The sequence below is a fragment of the Hoplias malabaricus genome, chromosome 8 (genome assembly GCF_029633855.1).
Source record: "Hoplias malabaricus isolate fHopMal1 chromosome 8, fHopMal1.hap1, whole genome shotgun sequence".
In the NCBI taxonomy this organism is placed as follows: domain Eukaryota; kingdom Metazoa; phylum Chordata; class Actinopteri; order Characiformes; family Erythrinidae; genus Hoplias; species Hoplias malabaricus.
In genome coordinates, this window is record NC_089807.1 from 9,715,251 (window position 1) to 9,733,549 (window position 18,299).

Here is an 18,299-nt window from a genome sequence, read left to right on the forward strand (position 1 = left end):
ATGTGGCGAGACAACAGTACAGGTAAAGATCAGACTTTATTTATTACAAATAAATCACAGATAAAGATTTAAAACCTCTCACTACACTGTGGGGAATCTTAAACTGAAAGTAGGAAAACAGTTAATATTTTACTTTAAAACCCAAAACATAGAAACAAGATATAATAAGAATAATAATTATTATTATTATTATTAATAATAATAAAATATTATTTTAAAATAGTACAAAGACGAAATTTTAAATGTTGAAACAAAAAAATGTTTTTTGGAAACCAATTTTGAATTTGACGCCAGCAACACATTTAAAAAAAACTTGGGACAGTGTCATGTTTACCACTGTGTTGCATCACCTTTAATGTAAACATCTGGGAACTGAAGACACCATTGGCTGTGTAACTGCAATACTACCCCTTGTTTGTTTCACATGTTTTTGCTTGTTATAGGACATGAGCTTAGTTTCCCAGTTTATTCAAGTTCAGTAGGTGACATTTCTGACCTTTTTTACTAACTTGCTGTGCTGTTGTAACTCTTGCATAATATGCTTGAGCCCTGTCTCAGTGAAATACGCAGGGCCTTCCCTGAAAATACCTATGTATATTGTTCAGCATTAATGGTGCCTTCATATATGGGAAAATCACTAATGTAACCCCCATTCAGTCATGGATGCTGGTCCAGAGGAAGCAGCACAATGATTTCCAAAAAAGACACCACAGGACACTTTTCCATTTTGGCTGAGTCCATCTTAAATTAGCTTGTGCCCAGAGAAGGAAGTAATGTGTCTGAATCCTGTTTTTAAATGGTTTCTTCTTTGCATTTATGAGCTTTCACTTGCATTTGTGGTTCAGCAACAAGTAGAGTTCACAGACAGTGGTTTTGGGAAGTGTTTCGAGGCCATGCAGCTATTTCCACAACAGAAACATGTTTTTAATTCAGTGCCACCTGTGTGCCCAAAGATTCCAGCCAACCAATATATGTTTTGGTTTTTGTCCCTAGTACATAGAGAATTCGCCAGATTCTCTGATAATTTTTTGATATAATGTTCTCTTAATGATGAAATCCCTATGTCCCTTATTTTTGAATTGTTGTTGTGGTGGTGCAGTCTTTTACAGAATGGTGAACCCTTCCCAATATTTACTTCTGAGATGCTTTTATTAACACCCAGTCATGTCAATAACCTCTTGCCAATCAACCTAATATTCTTTTCTTTTGCTCTGTCCCACGTTTTTGGAGTTACAGTTACAGTTTCACTATTATCTTAAATGAAGATTATACTATTTGTCTTATCTCTGTAACGTTGACATCAAAAAGGGAAACTCAGAGAGAGGGATATTTTCACTTTACCAGAAGATGGATGATTTCACCACAGTGTTGATAATCAGTAGTTGAATTTTAATGATTTTTAATGATTGTTTTTTTTTCTGGAGCAGAATCTCAGCAAATCTGTGTGAGTGGAGCCTCAAGAACAGCGAGCCGCAGGAAAAGAACCAGTTTCTCTAAAGAAAATGTGGAACTTCTGAGAGCCACTTTCGAGACGGATCCCTATCCAGGAATAAGTCTGAGAGAGAGTTTATCGCAAACGACTGGCCTCCCTGAGTCTCGCATCCAGGTGAGGTCAAAGGTCATCGCTACACTTCTGCAGGAATATTACTGCCACTGTACTGTACAAGTATATTTTATACAAACATACAGTACATCAGAATAGTTGTGGCAACACAGTGTTAGTCACTCTGACGTATAATCAATAGCATTTACTCTACTGAATGGGTCTTATCAATGGAGCTCAAAAGCTCCTTGACTTGCTATTATAATTGTAAATATTTAATTGATTTTGATTTGAGTCTGGAGCCATTCCTGATAGCTGTCATGCTTTGTGTTTACTCTGTATTTACTTGGTCTGCTCTGACATGATGTAACTGAGTTTATCTTCAGTTTTCTTTAGTGTTGTGTTTGGTGTGTAAACAGAGAATCAGAAAGATAATTCTAAATAGTCTGACTCTGTTCTGTGATGGCGGGATGTCATCTGAAAATTATTAACCTGAACGTTCTTACAGAATCTCTTTTATCTAGAGCATTAGGACAGTTTTAATCTCACGACTGTATTCCTATATGAGGTAAATAATATCTCCTCTGTGTGTCTTTAGGTCTGGTTCCAAAATAGAAGGGCTCGCACATTAAAGTGTAAGAACGGTAAGAAGTCTCCCTGGCATACTTCATTTGGTGATGCTCAGAGTCCAGCAGCAGGCCCTTATCCAAACAACCAAGAAGTCAGACCCTCTCTCCCACTGCTGAATGGGCAGATTAAAGATGAGCATGAGGACAACAGTTACTTCACACACTGTTCCTCATCGTCCTCCAGCGTCTGTGACGATTCAGGATACGGAACGCCATCTTATGCCTATCAGGACAGTTCTGTCACCTCAGCCGCCCTCACCTGTGAACCAGTAACCCCTAACTGGGCTCTGAGTTACAGTAAATCCCCTGTATACTCCACCAGAGCCTCTACTGACCGGAGCCCAACCAACTGGAACGCCACTGACCGGAACGTCCTGTCCAGCAGTTCCAGTTCTACATCTGGGCCCAGCTCTAACAATAGTTCCGGGTCCACCTCCAGCTCTAGCTCCTGGTCCATGTCCTATCCCACTGTCTCTGCACGCCGGTTCCCAATCATGGATTCAAGCTGTTGGAATGGGGGTGACGACTGCACCCCCGGGAGCTTTTTCTGCCTCCAAAAGCCCAAACCAGCCACTACTGAGCCCCCGCAAGACAAATTCCCCCATCACAGTCCAGTCCCAGTTCCAGATTTGCCAGCACTCTCTCTGCAAGAAATTATAGGGGAACTTCAGGGAGACTGGTGGGAAGGAGACAGTGGGGACACCAAAATAATGTACTTCTGAAAACACATACACACACCTTCAAAATCTCATCTGTATATCTCCCAGATCTCAACAACACACACCTCAAAAATCTCCACACAGATCTAAATATCTCTATTGCACAAACCTCCAAAATCTTCACTACACACAATTTCAAAATCTTTACTACAATACACACGTCTTATTTCATTTTATCTTGTACTGTAAATGAAGAGTCAGATCTTCCCCTGTTGTCTGTAAATTTTGTTTTGGGGATGATTTCCTCACTCAATCAAGTGTGACATAGTTAAATTAAAATTACATTACTTTTTGTTTAAGCATTAGAGTTGTATTTATGTTATTTGCTTTGATTTGTTGTATTTGAAAATGTTGAATTCCTCTACTTCATGTAAATATTTCACATTTTGTCTTTCATATTTTTTCCCTGCACTTTCATTAAATAAAGACTTATCAAATATTCCCTGCAGGAAATGGAAATATTTATTATACCCCTTAGAAAGACTGGCGCCTCCTCCAGCGTGTGTTCCTGTCTTGCACCCAATGATTCTGGGTAGGGTCCGGACACACCGTGTCCCTGAACTTGACAAGTGGTTACAGACAATAAATGAATGGAAGAATGAATGAATGAGTTGTTTCAGACTAGTTTCAGGATGAGGTTGAGGGCAATGTTTAAGATGAAGTTTATATTCAGAATTAGGCAAAGATGTCTGATCCAGACCATCAGTTAACTTCAACAGATGGATCAGATTTAGCTTTGTGCTGGAACAGAATTATGTTTTTGGAATATTGATACCACAGTTGTATCATTTACACAAATATGCACAACATAGAAATTGTGTGTGTGTGTGTGTGTGTGTGTGTGTGTGTGTGTGTGTGTGTGTGTGTGCGCGCAACAACAGGGAAAAAAGGAAACACTGCTCTCCACATTTAACACAGGAAATGAGTCACAGAGAGACATGCAGTGTGTGAGAGATACAGATGGTGACAATGAAGATTAATGTAGAAATCTGATTTGGTGTTCAGCTGAAATATTTTCAGTCAATTATAGAGAGTGAGTAAAAGTTTTTCTGTTGATACGCTGAAAATAATATACCCGTATGTGTTTCGTTTTTGCAGTGAGCTATGAAGCATTTCTATGTGCAATATTAGACTGGGTGTGGCTGACTGTAGAGTTACAGCAGCTACAACCCAGTTCCTGGAAAAAGCTGGGGTGAAATCTGTACAATGCAAGAAAAACAGTTTTTTTCTTGTTAATTCTCTTGAAACTGAGCTAGATTTTTCACTGACAAAAGCACTCAAAAGATTTCTACTATTTTCACCGACCAGCTTGACTGTATTTTGTAAATAAAAACAAATTTAGATTTTGATGCCTGCAACACAGTTGCTCAAAAAAGTTGAGACAGGTGCATGGAGTTTACCAGTTTCACAAACTGGAATTGTTGCCTAGTCTGGCTTGATCCAAGACTTCAGCTACTCAACAGTCTGTTGTCTGATTCTTCTCTTCATAATGCATAATAGCACACAGATCTAGATTTCAAGCTGGTAATTCAAGTACACACACGCTGAGCCTTTGAATACATGCTTTTATAGAATGCACAAAATACAGCCTAGGACTGTCTTGATGAAATTAGAAAAGACATCGCCTTGGTGACAGCATTTGTCTGTCATCTGCAAAATATATGCAAGTCAGTTATGCAGTTGGCACTGATGCACACATGCCAAAAGAGATATTGACTTCTGCACCTTTCACTGATAAGTGTCTAGATGGTCTTTTTATCTTTTTCTGGAGAAAAAAAAAAGCTGATTTGTGGACTCACTTGAGCACAGCATGTTTCCACTGTTTTTCTGACCACTTGAAAAGAGCTTGTGGTAGAGACAGCAGCTTTTTTGCATAGATTTTGCCTTGCATTTCTTAAAGGACCCCTCTATAATATTTTTTACCGTGTGTGTGTGTGTGTGTGTGTGTGTGTGTGTGTGTGTGTGTGTGTGTGTGTGTGTGTGTGTGTCTACAGCGTATGTGTTCTGCTGCAGTGCGAGTTTCTTGGTGAGTGTTCGTTGTGTATTTATTGGTCTTGTGTTTGTGGTGAGTTCGGTGTTGTGTTAATGTTAAAAAAGTTGATGTTAAACTGTACCAATGTCTTGTTTTGTAAAGTCTCGAAGCTGAGCTGACTTTTTAAATTACTATGAAATGTAACTCTCCCCCGAGCTGCTTGTTTACACTTAAGCATTAATAGCGGACCTTGTTTTTCGGTTTACTCTAAATTCGAGTTTATTTAGATACTTTAACCGAACTGTGTGTTTTTTTGTGAAGGCCTCCTCGGCTCTTACGCTTTTGAATAATCCGTTGTTTTAACTTTAGCTGGACTTATTGTTAGCTAATTGTAACTAACAGGTAACGTTACTTTAATGTTTGACTAAAACACATTGTTTATTAAAATAGAGCAATTCTGCTAAACTTAGAACAGATTTAACTTGTTCTGTTGTCGAAAACCAATCGCTGATGTTAAATACAGTCTGGTGAAGTATAAATTATTTTACTTTTCTTAGACGCACGGCTACGTTAAGCTAACAATACTGAAATTAGCCTCTTGGCTATCTGCTGCCACTGCATATCTCAAATTTGTTTTTTATCTATCGTTTTAAACGCACGTTAGTATTTTGGCTTAGAAGTGACAAGTCATCTGTTGAAATACTTAAGTTTTCTCACTTACCGCTAGTTTTAAGGTTTTTAATTAGACTAAATTGCTGTTGTTTATTTTATATTAGCTATGAGCTGCCATTTAGCCGTTGTTAAATGATAAAACATTGAACATTTCACATGTCAAAATTAAATTTATTAAAAGCTGGGTGGGATAATATTATTTAGTATTTAACATTTGAGGAGACACGAAATTTTCACATCAGGAAGTATAGCTACAGTAGTGATATTATACTCCACTGCCAACAACTCGTTTCTCAAAATCTATTAGTGATAATATTCTTTGAACAGTCCCCACTCTCCACAAAAATATTAGTGATTTATTTATTTTTTAAACGGGAATTTACAAACAGGAGGCAACACCTAAAAAAATTCCATAAAATAAACTTGTCATTTAACACGTCTATTGTGTAGAAACACAAGAAAACGGATGTATGTACGTCAGTATTACATCTCTGTTCATCAATATAGAAGTGTGTGTATGTGTGTCATATATGTATATATATATATATATATATAATTTTTATTTTTTTGCTGTTGATACATTGTCCCAGAAATAATTGTGAAAATATTTGTTGTTTAAAATGTTGTTATTTTAAAATAAAAAATACAAATACATTTTCAAACATAGCACCATAAGGGCCTCAGAATAGAAGAGAACTGAAAGGTGTGACTGGCTAAAAGACATGGAACAATGTGACAATACATGGAAATAAACACAATCGCAAAAAAATGATTGAAGTCAACAATCTAAGCTTTGGAAAAGACATAGGTGAAATTATATAGGTTATATCACCTATAGCTAAAATTAGAGTGCTCTAAATAACTTGTTAAATTGTTGTTATAAAACTTGAATTTTGTCTTTTTTGTCCTTTAACAGGTTGTGAAGATGCACTATTACAGATATGAGAGTGCAGAGGTTAGCTGCTGTTATAAGTACCTCATGTTCAGCTACAACATAATCTTTTGGGTGAGTTGTAAACACAATACTAAACAACATTATAATGAGTTACCTATAAACCTATATGATATTATAGGGGTGTGTGATATGACTATATCAAATCGTGAAGGAATAGAATTTGTCTACGATACACCATCACAGGGAGATCGTTGGATTGTGCTAATGCACGTTCACTCTGCTGCAGTTCTTAAAAGTTGTTTACGTACTGTGTACATATTACGAATCAGTCAAACGGGCAGACTCTCTGGACAACGATAATGTAAGTCAGCGCTCTAAAATGTATGACTACTGAATTTAAAACCAAAAAATGTGTTATTCCATACATGAGATCTCTTCCTCGCAATAAAAAAAACAGTGGCACCACGAGTCTTTCTGAGTCTTTCCGTTAATCCACTAGTTGGTAATCTTCATGTTTTTGTAATGAGTACTTGCAAAACAAAAGAAAAAACAACAGTTCAAAATAAAGTACAACAAATAAAAAATGTATTTCAATATATTCCCATTGTATCTCGTCTATGGCCGTGTAGCTTGGGCTCTCAACTTTAACAACGCGTCAACCAAGTCTGTAGATCCATCAGGGGCAATGCTCAACCAAGGAGGCGGGGAAGCAACCATGCTTTGGCACCTAACAGAGGCGCACTGCGATAGACAACGTTTTACATGGCAACAGCAATTAAACTAAACTATCAAAACAATAAATATGTTTTCAAAGCTTAGATCCCTTTCACTGCCTGCACTTTCCATACTGAGAGGGAAAGCTCCCTCCTTCCAACGTGTCTGGGGAAGTGTACTGGGTTAGAAACAAGACTAAATATCAAAATAAATCTAAGTGAGTCAGAACTTTTTTTCCTGTTTAGTGAGGGTAAAACGTCATTTGGAGATGTGTATAAGATTAGATTAAGGACGGTAAAATGTTGCCAAAAAGTTTCCTTATGGAGAGGATGTGGTCTTTGTAGATTTCAAAGAAGAATCCAAATTAAATTTAGAAAAGTGCCTAAAGTGTTTTGTTGTTTTGATCATATTTTGACCACTAAAGATTAATTTCAATATCTATAAAAAATTCGGAAGGTTTTTCAGTAACATTACTTCATAAAATTGCCTCTAGTTTATTCACTGCCTCAAGATTTTGGTATGGAATTTCAGGCAGAAAATGGAAAAAATACCCATAGTGTTAAGAGGATAAAAACAAGCAGGAAAAGGAATTGTGATAAAATTGAGATTGTGATTTTGCAAAAGAAAAATCATGATAAGGTATTTTTGCCATATCGCCCACTCCTATGATATTAAACTTGTTTGGGCTTTGTTGATCCTTTCTGCTGTTTCTGTAATACCTTAATGTATATGTATTATATATATTAACCTTAATGTTAAAAGTTGCTGGGTTTGTAATCAACCTGTTGCTGACTCAAAATGTCTCAAATTTGCTGGACATTCTTCTAAATGCCTTGCTGAATATTATTTGAAATGTTTAGATGACATTTTACTTGACTTTTTTTTTTTAAAGGTTCCACCTGGTTTTTGGAGTGAGCTGTAGATTGCCTTAAATCAATCAATGTCAATATCAGCGATTTACTTCTAGGGCAGTTTTTTAAACAGTTGGTAGTGTTTGATTAATCCAGGAAAAAGAGATGTTCTGTGTGTTGTGTATAGTGTACATTATTTTAAAATAGAAACACTCAATCTGATAAAGTTAATCTGCCCATAATCTCATATTTTAATTCAAGGCCTTTGAAAAGATTCAGTCTTCTTGGTTCTGTTTTTGTTTTTTATTTGTCAGCAGTTTTATTAGGTGAACGTGATATTGTGTTAGTTACAAAAATATTTGTGGGTGCAAATGTTAAAATGAGGGAATATGACTGAAGACAGTCGTTTTCCATATTATCACAGTTTAACACAGAACTCAGTTAAAATTTAACACAGTCAGTATTTGCATCTTTGTTAAGAAACTGTGACTGTGACTGTACTTCCTGTCACTGACGCTTGAGAAGGTTAGGTTTCCTGTCAGTCAGCTGACTTATTCCACAGGAAATTGTTTGTGTCAGTGTAAAAAAGAGAGTCAGTCTGTGTTCCAAGGAATAGAGAAAGTCTGTTCTTTGGATTTGGCGCAGTGGTTTCTGTATTGGGGTTCTTTGGTGTCCTCTGCTTTCATCTTGAATAAAGAAAACATAGAGGACTGTTTCACTAGTCAAAATCCAGTGTCCCTTCTGATAGCCTCACATCTTTGTTGATGAATATAGGGATAAAGATTAAACAATCACATGCTCCCAGAGTAAAAGAATGAGGAGTTCTGAGCAGAGCATGAGCAGAGGGAGTTAAGGGTGAATCTGCGTGAGCACAGATATGTTATGCATCACTGCAAAGGAATTCATGACTGCTCTATAAATCAATTTCACATTTAAAAACAAGGGTCCTGAAATTTGGCAGTAAAATAGTTTCATACAACTGCTGTTAGATCTGAGGTCCTGAATGGGAGTTATAAAATAAAAGTTCTGCCGCTGTTGTTTATTTGGTACTGACAGAACATCTCTTGTGTGATATTCTACTATTCTTCTGCTGTTGAGTTCTGTGACATAAGATATGCTCCGGTTTGGCTGTTGTTGAATCTGTTGTTCTGAGATCTGATACACCCAGGTTTGGTGACATATGATATGCCCATGTTCTGCTGCTGTTATTTCTGTGGTTCTGACAGGGGTTCTCTGAAGTATGATACGCTCTTGTTCTACTACTTATAACTTTGTGGTTCTGTAATGTATGATATGGTCCTGTTCTGTTCCTGTTGGTTCTGTGGTTTGGAATAAGGTTCTCTGATGTACAGGTGCTGGTCATAAATTTAGAATATCATGAAAAAAGTTGATTTATTTCAGTAATTCCATTCAAAAAGTGAAACTTGTATATTATACTCATTCATTACACACAGACTGATATATTTCAAGTGTTTATTTCTTTTAATTTGATGATTATAAATGACAACTAATGAAAACCCCAAATTCAGTATCTCAGAAAATTAGAATATTACTTAAGACCAATACAAAACAATAATTTTTAGAACTGAAAAGTATAAACATGAAAAGTAGGAGCATGTGCAGCACTCAATACTTAGTTGGGACTCCTTTTGCCTGAATTACTGCAGCAATGTTGCGTGGCATGGAGTCGATCAGTCTGTATCACTGCTCAGGTGTTATGAGAGCCCAGGTTGCTCTGATAGTGGCCTTCAGCTCTTCTGCATTGTTGGGTCTGGTGTATTGCATCTTCCTCTTCACAATACTCCATAGATTTTCTGTGGGGTTATGGCCAGGCGAGTCTGCTGGCCAATTAAGAACAGGGATACCATGGTCCTTAAACCAGGTACTGGTAGCTTTGGCACTGTGTGCCAGTGCCAAGTCCTGTTGGAAAATGAAATCTGCCTCTCCATAAAGTTGGTCAGCAGCAGGAAGCAGGAAGTGCTCTAAAACTTCCTGGTAGATGGCTGTGTTGACCTTGGACCTCAGAGTGGACCAACACCAGCAGATGACATGGCACCCCAAACCATCACTGACTGTAGAAACTTTACACTGGATCTCAAGCAACGTGGATTCTGTGCCTCTCCTCTCTTCCTCCAGACTCTGGGACCTTGATTTCCAAAGGAAATGCAAAATTTACTTTCATCAGAGAACATGACTTTGTCCTTTTTGGAGGCGAGACGCTTCTGACACTGTCTCTTGTTCAAGAGTGGCTTGACACAAGGAATGCGACAGCTGAAACCCATGTCTTGCATACTTCTGTGCATGGTGGTTCTTGAAGCACTGGCTCCAGCTGCAGTCCAATCTTTGTGAATCTCCCCCACATTTTTGAATGGGTTTTGTTTCACAATCCTCTCCAGGGTGTGGTTATGTCTATTGCTTGTACACTTTTTTCTACCACATCTTTTCCTTCCCTTCACCTCTCTAATAATGCGCTTGGACACAGAGCTCTGTGAGCAGCCAGCCCCTTTAGCAATGACCTTTTGTGTCTTGCCCTGTTTGTGTAAGGTGTCAGTGGTCGTCTTTTGGACAACTGTCAAGTCAGCAGTGTTCCCCATGATTGTGTAGCCTACAGAACTACACTGAGAGACCATTTAAAGGCCTTTACAGGTGTTTTAAGTTAATTAGCTGATTAGTGTGTGGTAGCAGGTGTCTTCAATAGTCTTCAAGGTGGCTTTCATTAGTTGTCAGTTATAATCATCAAATTAAAAGAAATAAATCCTTGAAATAAATCAGTCTGTGTGTAATGAATGAGTATAATATACAACTTTCACTTTTTGAATGGAATTGATGAAATAAATTTTTCATGATATTCTAAATTTATGACCAGCACTTGTATGTTATATATGTTCTGCTGCTATTGATTACGTGTTTCTGAAAGTTGGCTGTGTGATAAATGTTTTTTTTCCTCCTCTTAGCTGGCCGGAGGTGCATTCATTGCTATTGGCCTCTGGGCATGGAGTGAAAAGGTGAGTAAATGGTTTTAACTGGATAATGTTTAAATAATAGTGGTAATTAAGCATCATTAGAGGTGCCTAGTGGTATTTTAATGGCCACAAATTGTAATTATTTGTTATTAATTTCCTTTAATGATTATGAATGTTCAATAAAATTTAATAGTGCTACTACTGCGTGATCAGTGGTGTCTATGGTATAGAGCATATAAACACCAGCAGTCTGAGCTGATCTGAGACTGAGGTTATCAGCACTGAATGCTGTGAATTCTTTACAGGGTGTGTTATCAGACATAACACAGGTGACCCGTATGCATGGTTTTGACCCAGTTTGGTTGGTTCTGTTGGTCGGAGCTGTAACATTTGTGCTGGGATTTGCTGGCTGTGTGGGAGCACTCAGAGAAAATATCTGTCTTCTCAAATTTGTGAGTGAAGTTCTTTGAGATTTTCATTCATTTTTTAAAACAGCCAGTGCAACAAAATATTTAAAATATTTAGCCTTGACCTTGTGCTATGATCTTGTTGTCCAGTTCACAGGGATCATCGGTTTCATCTTCTTTCTGGAGTTAACGGCCGCGGTCTTAGCCATTGTGTTCCAAGAGCCTTTACGGGAGTGGATCAGCGACTTCTTTGTGGCTAATGTTAAAGGTTACAGAGATGATATTGACTTGCAGAACCTCATCGATTCCCTTCAAAGACTGGTAATGTTTTCCTTTATTATTACTGGAACTCATGTAAGGAAACGTTTACTGTTGGCAAAGTGTGAAACCAAATGTTGTGTGTAGCTCTGTGGTCTCATTTTCTGTGTTCAAATTTGAAATCAGATCATGGGTAATTTCTTTACTCTATACTTTACTTTGAATATTTTCTATGGTATAAATTCAGTAATCACCACTGCTCAAACTTTTGATTTTATTTTCTGTGTGTTTGGCTGTGTGAAATACATTTTAATGTAGCTGCACCCTTTTTGTGTGGTGTTTCTCAGTCCCTCATGGAATAAGCTACATCAGTTTTCAATTTGGAGGCTTTTTTTTTTTGCCATTTTAGAATCAGAGGCATGTACAAAGCACTAGGTTTCTCAAACACAAAGAAAACCTAAAACATCACAAACATATTCCATTATTTTAAAGAAATTATTAAACCAAAACTACTGAAAAGAAAATCTTTGTCTGTTGGATAACAGGGTAAACAGGCTGACAGTTAAAAAACAGCAGATTTTCTTAGCAAGCTTCTTTTTACTTCAGGTCAGGTCTGTCACTGTAATTTTACAGTTAAGTGTACTGTTAACGGCACATTTTAATTATTTACATTTATATTTCTCTTTTCAGAATAACTGTTGTGGAGCCAAAGACCCCAATGACTGGGACAAGAATGTTTATTTTAACTGCACTTCTGATAATCCCAGCCGAGAGAAATGTGGTGTTCCCTTCTCCTGCTGCGTCAGTGATCCCGCTGTAAGAACTTAGAATTACTCTTTATTTACTCTATAATGTCTTTGCTTCCTCAGTGTTATCTATTATCACTCTTTTTATACTAGGATTTCAGTTTATAATTTTGAGTTTACAGCTTACAGGAAAAGCTGCAGTTCATTTTGTCAGCTTTACACCTCACATTAGAACACCTCCACTAAGCTCTGGTTTATTTGTATACACTCTGCGTGAGTTAGTGAACGACTCAGCAAGTGGAGCCATGCTGGGAGCCGCAGTGACACCTTAATTTTAAAGCAGAAGCTGAGCGCTCATTCCTGAACAAAGGTTAGCCTCAAGTATTCGGGTATTCAGATAGTTGTTTGTTGGTTATGTATTTGGGTTCTAATTTTGAGATTTGGATATTCAGTTTTTTTTGATTAATGTGGTTATCCATATTATCCATCACTGTAAAAACAGTGCTCTCCCCACTCCACCCATATTCAGGCTCATCAACATAAAAGTCTTTACGTAAGTGAAGCCTAAATCTCAGTCATGTAAAACAGCCCAACATGCTAAAACAACACACAACAAAGCGAGGTGACACCACAGTTAATTTTGTCAGCTTTGTGCCTGAAATTAGAGCAACTCCACTCAAACTGGTTAAATTGTGTATACTCTGTGCCCTTAGTTAGCAGGTTAGCCACGCAGGGGTAAGAAGGGGATTTTGTTAATAACAACAACATATACCACCACTCCCCGAATATTGGAACATTCACTGAATATCCCGGCCGAAGCTCCAAAGCCCTAAAATGGTATTCGGAACAGCCCTAGTCATTTCTAAACTCTGTTACTTACTCTATAATAACTGTGAAAATCTAATCACTCCATAATCTTCTGCTATCTTCTGTAATACTCATATATTCTTGGACTTGGGATGGGATTATCCACATTTTTCATACCATCATACCATCCATCCATCCATTATCTGTAACCGCTTATCCAATTTAGGGTCGCGGGGGGTCCAGAGCCTACCTGGAATCATCGGGCACAAGGCGGGAATACACCCTGGAGGGCACAGGGCAACACAGACACACACACACTCACACCTACGGACACTTTCGAGTCGCCAATCCACCTGCAACGTGTTTTTTTTTTTGGACTGTGGTAGGAAACCGGAGCACCCGGAGGAAACCCACGCGGACACGGGGAGAACACACCCACTCCTCACAGACAGTCACCCGGAGCGGGAATCGAACCCACAACCTCCAGGCCCCTGGAGCTGTGTGACTGCGACACTACCTGCTGCGCCACCGTGCCGCCTCAAACCATCATACCGTCTCAAAATATTATCACGGTTTACGTCATTACCGTGGGGAGGGGGTGCTCTGTTGGGCTGCGCGAATTTAACTAAACACAGCCCACACACACACAGACGTGTTCATGATAAAAACCGTTTCTGAGAGCAAATTTCAGCAACGGGTGCTGAAGGAACAGAAAAGTTTGAAAACAAGCGAAAAAAGACGGTTATACACCATTTAGAAGCACAGCTGGTGCTAACAGGCACTTGTGGTTTAGCACATCACAGAAGATTTTTCAGCGAACTGAGGCTCAACACATACATTTAGAGGATAAAGCCATATAGCTGTTAGCACTAAGCTGAGTGAAAGATTTTCTGATAATTTTGTCTGTTTACAGCTTTCTTCCTCTTTTTTTAAACCCAAACTCAGCGCTAAACATACAACTGCGGAGGGCTACCGGGCTTGTGTTTTTCTCCGCCCGTTTTCAGACCGTGCCATCAGTAGTCATTGAGCTCCCACAGCGCCCCCTTCCTGTGGCTCTCTTAAATGCACATGAACATTTTAGTCGACTTTTAAAGACACAGCAGATATTTGACACACCAAAAATACCGCCCTCATTTGAGCTACCATCCACATTTTTAAATACTGCGGTATAAAGTATTATTGTTGTACCGCCCAACCCTACTTGAACTGATTATAGAGGTTTAAATCTATATCTCGATAAACTGTTTTAATGATTGTTCAGCTCTAGTGGACCTAAAGCCCTTTGATAAATCTCATAAATCAAAGTTAGAATTATTTTTATCTCTGTAATCACCTATAATCACGTTATAATCTTTATTACCTCTGTGCACCCCTTGTTTCTAGATGTTGTAATACCTTCTGCTGCAGTGAAAGTTGTAATAATCACTTTTTGAGTGCATTAGCACATTCATTTGGGAATCTGGATATTCACGCCACTCACAGTGAAATGAGGCAATTCAAGTCAGTAAACATGGGCTGACACAAGTTGTTCTGATTTTGTGCAGCATGTTACGTGGAGTGTGGGCATTTTACAGTTCTCCCTCCTCGCAGAAGATAAATGGAGCAAACTAGACACAAGGTGCACAGAGAAATAATTTCACTGATTAAATATTGCAAGTATGAGAAACTAAGAGAAAATCAAAATTTCTGCTCCTCACATCTGGGCTCTCATGATGGACTAAGATTAAAAAATTTAAAGGAACAGATGCTGCTAAAAGGGGTATATGTGCCTTTTAAACTTTTAAATCCTAGCCGTGTGTTGCTATAATAAAGCCCTGTGTGTGTGTGTGTGTTGTAATGTTATGCTAACAAAGTAACAAAATTGTAATTGTTGCTTTTCAGGACACTTTTAGCTCTACCACCAACAAAGTGCTTGAAATATGCGCTAGAGTTGGTGCTGGTTCCTGTGAACATGCAAACATTTTAAAAACATGGTTTCCACAGGTTTGAGAGGTCAAAGATTACGTATATGGATGTGTGAGTTCCCTAATCCAGAAACAGAATTTAAACATAGTGTATAACCATGTTTCTCATGAGGATCAGAGCAATATTTTGTGGACCACAGTTAATTAATTGCTTCATTTTTGTAGTCAAAATCACTCCAAACTCCCTATGTAGTGCACTAAGCAAGTCAGTAAATTACTAAATCTAGATCTTAATAGTGCATTAAACATTTCTAAAACTGGATCATTTATTTTATTCATATGTGGGAATCTGAAATATAGTGCAAGCTGCATGTGTTCATTAATTTACTATGTACACATGTCTCTGGCTGAAATTTGAAATGCTTCTCACTCATTATAGGGTGAATTAGGGAGTGAAAAGCTATTTGAATTTCAACCAGAGACAGACATGCTGTGTGGCATAAGCGTTTTCAAAAACTGGACTACTGCTATACACACACACTAAGATGTAACTTTTAATCTTTGTAATGTTCTGTTATATTGATTAAGTTGTAGTCGTGTGTGTGTTTTAATTGTGTAATTGTTCTTATGCTTAGGTCACAGTGTTGAACACTCAGTGTGGATATGATATCAGATCAACCGGGTCCATGGTAAGAATCCATTCTTCATTATTGGCTTAATTTGTGTTTTAAAAACTGAATGAAGAAGTTCAAATTTAAAATCACTTTCTGTTGAATATGCTTTCTTTGTTCAAACAGAACCAATGGTCGAATACCATTTATGTTAAAGGCTGCGTTGCTGCTTTAGAGGAATGGCTTCCTCGTAATATCTACATAGTTGCTGGAGCCTTCATCGTTATCTCACTACTGCAGGTAAAGAATGGAAGGGGGAACAGCAATCCTTTACAAATAAAATACACTCCGCAAAAATACCTCAGAAACATGTAGCACACACTCACAGCTGATATAAGGGTGTATTTGTATTAATATATTATTTATTATTATTAAGATCTGTTCTCTGTTCTTTTTTTTTTCAGATGGTGGGAATCTATTTGGCCAGGACTCTGATTAGCGACATTGAGAAAGTTAAATTTAATTATTACTGAGTTTAATGTGTGGAGGGAAAGCCTTGATCTTTCCTTCTCTACCCCCATCTCTCTCTCTCTGTCTCTCCTCTCTCTCTCTGTCTCTCTTCTCTCTGTCGCTGTCTCTGTGCCTGAATCAGAGCTGCTGTGTATCACACTTGCCTTTTTGTCTTTTGCAAATATCTACATGTGCCTTTCACTTTTCCAGGTTTCAGCTGAACTAAACTTTATCTCTCAGGGTCCTTTTTTTCGTCTCATATTTCTTTGTCGTGAACCTATATCTGCATCTCATGAAGCTGATTGATGAAATGAGTTATAGTTTTAATGATTCAGCTGACCTGAACAGACAGTTATTTCACTGAATTCAGTACAATTAACATTTACTGCATTTCTCTCATTATAGAAAACACAGAATTAAAAATATTTTCACACCTTCACTTAAAAAACAAAAAGAAAAAAAACATTTACCTCATTTTTTCTAGTTTTTCAGATTAAAACCTTTAGAGACGTTAGAGATATTCTGAGTGTTAGCTGATGATGGATGTTTTTATCACTGAGGATGGTCATATCTCCAGTTAAAGCAAACAAATATTGTGATATTTTTATATAACAAAGGGATTTTTGTGTATGTATGTATGTATGTATGTGTGTGTGTGTGTGTGTGTGTGTGTGTGTGTGTGTGTGTGTGTGTATATCTGTGTGTGTCTAACGTTGGTCACATCCAGCTTCAGTATAAATAGAGTTGAACTTTTTTTATGAAGGCATAAAAAAATGTTTGTGTCTCAATTTCAGTTGATGATCCCAGTGTTAATTACTGACAGTTGTAGTTTGTTACTGTTCACTATTACGCTCTTGGGGGGAAAAAAATTTAAAAAAACTGTGTGTGTGTTAGAGAGAGGTTTAGACCCCAAATTCTAGTGAATATCAGACCCATCACAAAACCAATAAAACACACATATTAACTTCACATACACTTCCACACAGTGTAGGACCAGAAGATGTTTTTGTTTGATTTCTGTACATAGTCTCTAGCCTACACCAATGTTAGTCTACAGCACTGATACCGTGCAGCGCTGTGAAATTTACTGAACAGATTTCTCTGCCCTGGAGCTGCCAGGAAACTGTGTATTAACTGTGGTTTTACAGTGGTGTGATCCTAAGATTTTTAAGATTTTTCTGCAATTGAGGTTATATTCAGAAGCTTTAGTTTTCACAACTAATTACATTTTGTACCATTTCTTCAGCGTACTAATGTGCCTTTTCCAGCATTTAAACAGCTGTACGTACGTGTGCTCAATTTGTTTTTTGGAACACTGTAGCTGTGCAGAGAGGGATGTCTGTGTTTTTTACAGCATAAAATGCACTCAAGTCTTCCTTATGTATTTGAATGTATATTTTAGAATTAATAATTTTGTTTAGACAGAAAAAGGGCTTATAAAGGAATTTAATAAAATAACATTTATATCCAAAGACAAAATTTGTCAAATGTTTAAAAAGTGAGTGCACTATTATACTGCCTACGTACATTTGAGGACTTTTCTGTGCCATTTTAAGAATTCTGCTTAAATGAATGTAACTGTTACAGTGCAGTAACTCCACTATTAAGTGCATTGCCCAGTAGTCTGCTTGTATTTTCTGTTTTGTAAATAAAATACATTTCTGTATTTGTTCATTCATTTTTATATGTGAACAATGTTGTTTCAGTTTGCTGTTTTTTTGTTGACCTTAACTGCTGCTGCTGTGATTTTTAGTTCTACTGCATATAACATACTACAGGCATACATTATAGGGGTGGGAATTAAGGAATTAAACAGAGTCCTGGACTATATCCTCCTTTCATGATGAATTAAGTACATTTTATCAGAAGGATTCATATTTTAGAAATCTACCAAATCCTGTAGACTACAATAGAAGGTCTACAATTGAAAGAAAGTAACAGTTCTTGAATATGAGGCCATGGAAGCCAAAAAAATGGACAAGTGTGAAGATCTAAGCCTATGACAAGGGCTAAATTGTAAAGGTTAAAGATTGGGGCAGAGCATCTCCATCGTGGCAGGTTGTGAACATGGTCCCACAGGCTCATAGATGCACATGCA

General features: G+C 37.5%; 2 protein-coding genes across 5 annotated transcripts; both read left to right on the top strand.

The window, feature by feature from the left end:
- mxtx1 (mix-type homeobox gene 1) lies at nucleotides 1-2,894 on the top strand. Its single transcript, XM_066679191.1, has 3 exons — nucleotides 1-22; nucleotides 1,428-1,606; nucleotides 2,142-2,894. The coding sequence occupies exons 1-3, from the start codon at nucleotides 1-3 to the stop codon at nucleotides 2,892-2,894; spliced, it is 954 nt and encodes a 317-aa protein (XP_066535288.1).
- Nucleotides 2,895-3,830: 936 nt separating this feature from the next.
- On the top strand, nucleotides 3,831-17,851 carry tspan14 (tetraspanin 14). Of its 4 annotated transcripts, XM_066679437.1 has the most exons (10): nucleotides 3,831-3,924; nucleotides 4,886-4,917; nucleotides 6,452-6,541; nucleotides 10,950-11,000; nucleotides 11,264-11,410; nucleotides 11,516-11,686; nucleotides 12,314-12,439; nucleotides 15,716-15,769; nucleotides 15,878-15,991; nucleotides 16,156-17,850. In XM_066679437.1, the coding sequence occupies exons 3-10, from the start codon at nucleotides 6,461-6,463 to the stop codon at nucleotides 16,222-16,224; spliced, it is 813 nt and encodes a 270-aa protein (XP_066535534.1). In that variant the 5' UTR covers nucleotides 3,831-3,924; nucleotides 4,886-4,917; nucleotides 6,452-6,460; the 3' UTR covers nucleotides 16,225-17,850. The 4 variants fall into 4 exon arrangements, with proteins under 4 accessions (XP_066535534.1, XP_066535537.1, XP_066535535.1 ...); XM_066679440.1 differs by lacking the exon at nucleotides 4,886-4,917 and having other exon boundaries at nucleotides 3,906-3,924; nucleotides 16,156-17,851; XM_066679438.1 differs by lacking the exons at nucleotides 3,831-3,924; nucleotides 4,886-4,917 and adding an exon at nucleotides 4,933-4,956.
- The last annotated feature ends 448 nt before the right edge of the window (nucleotides 17,852-18,299 follow it).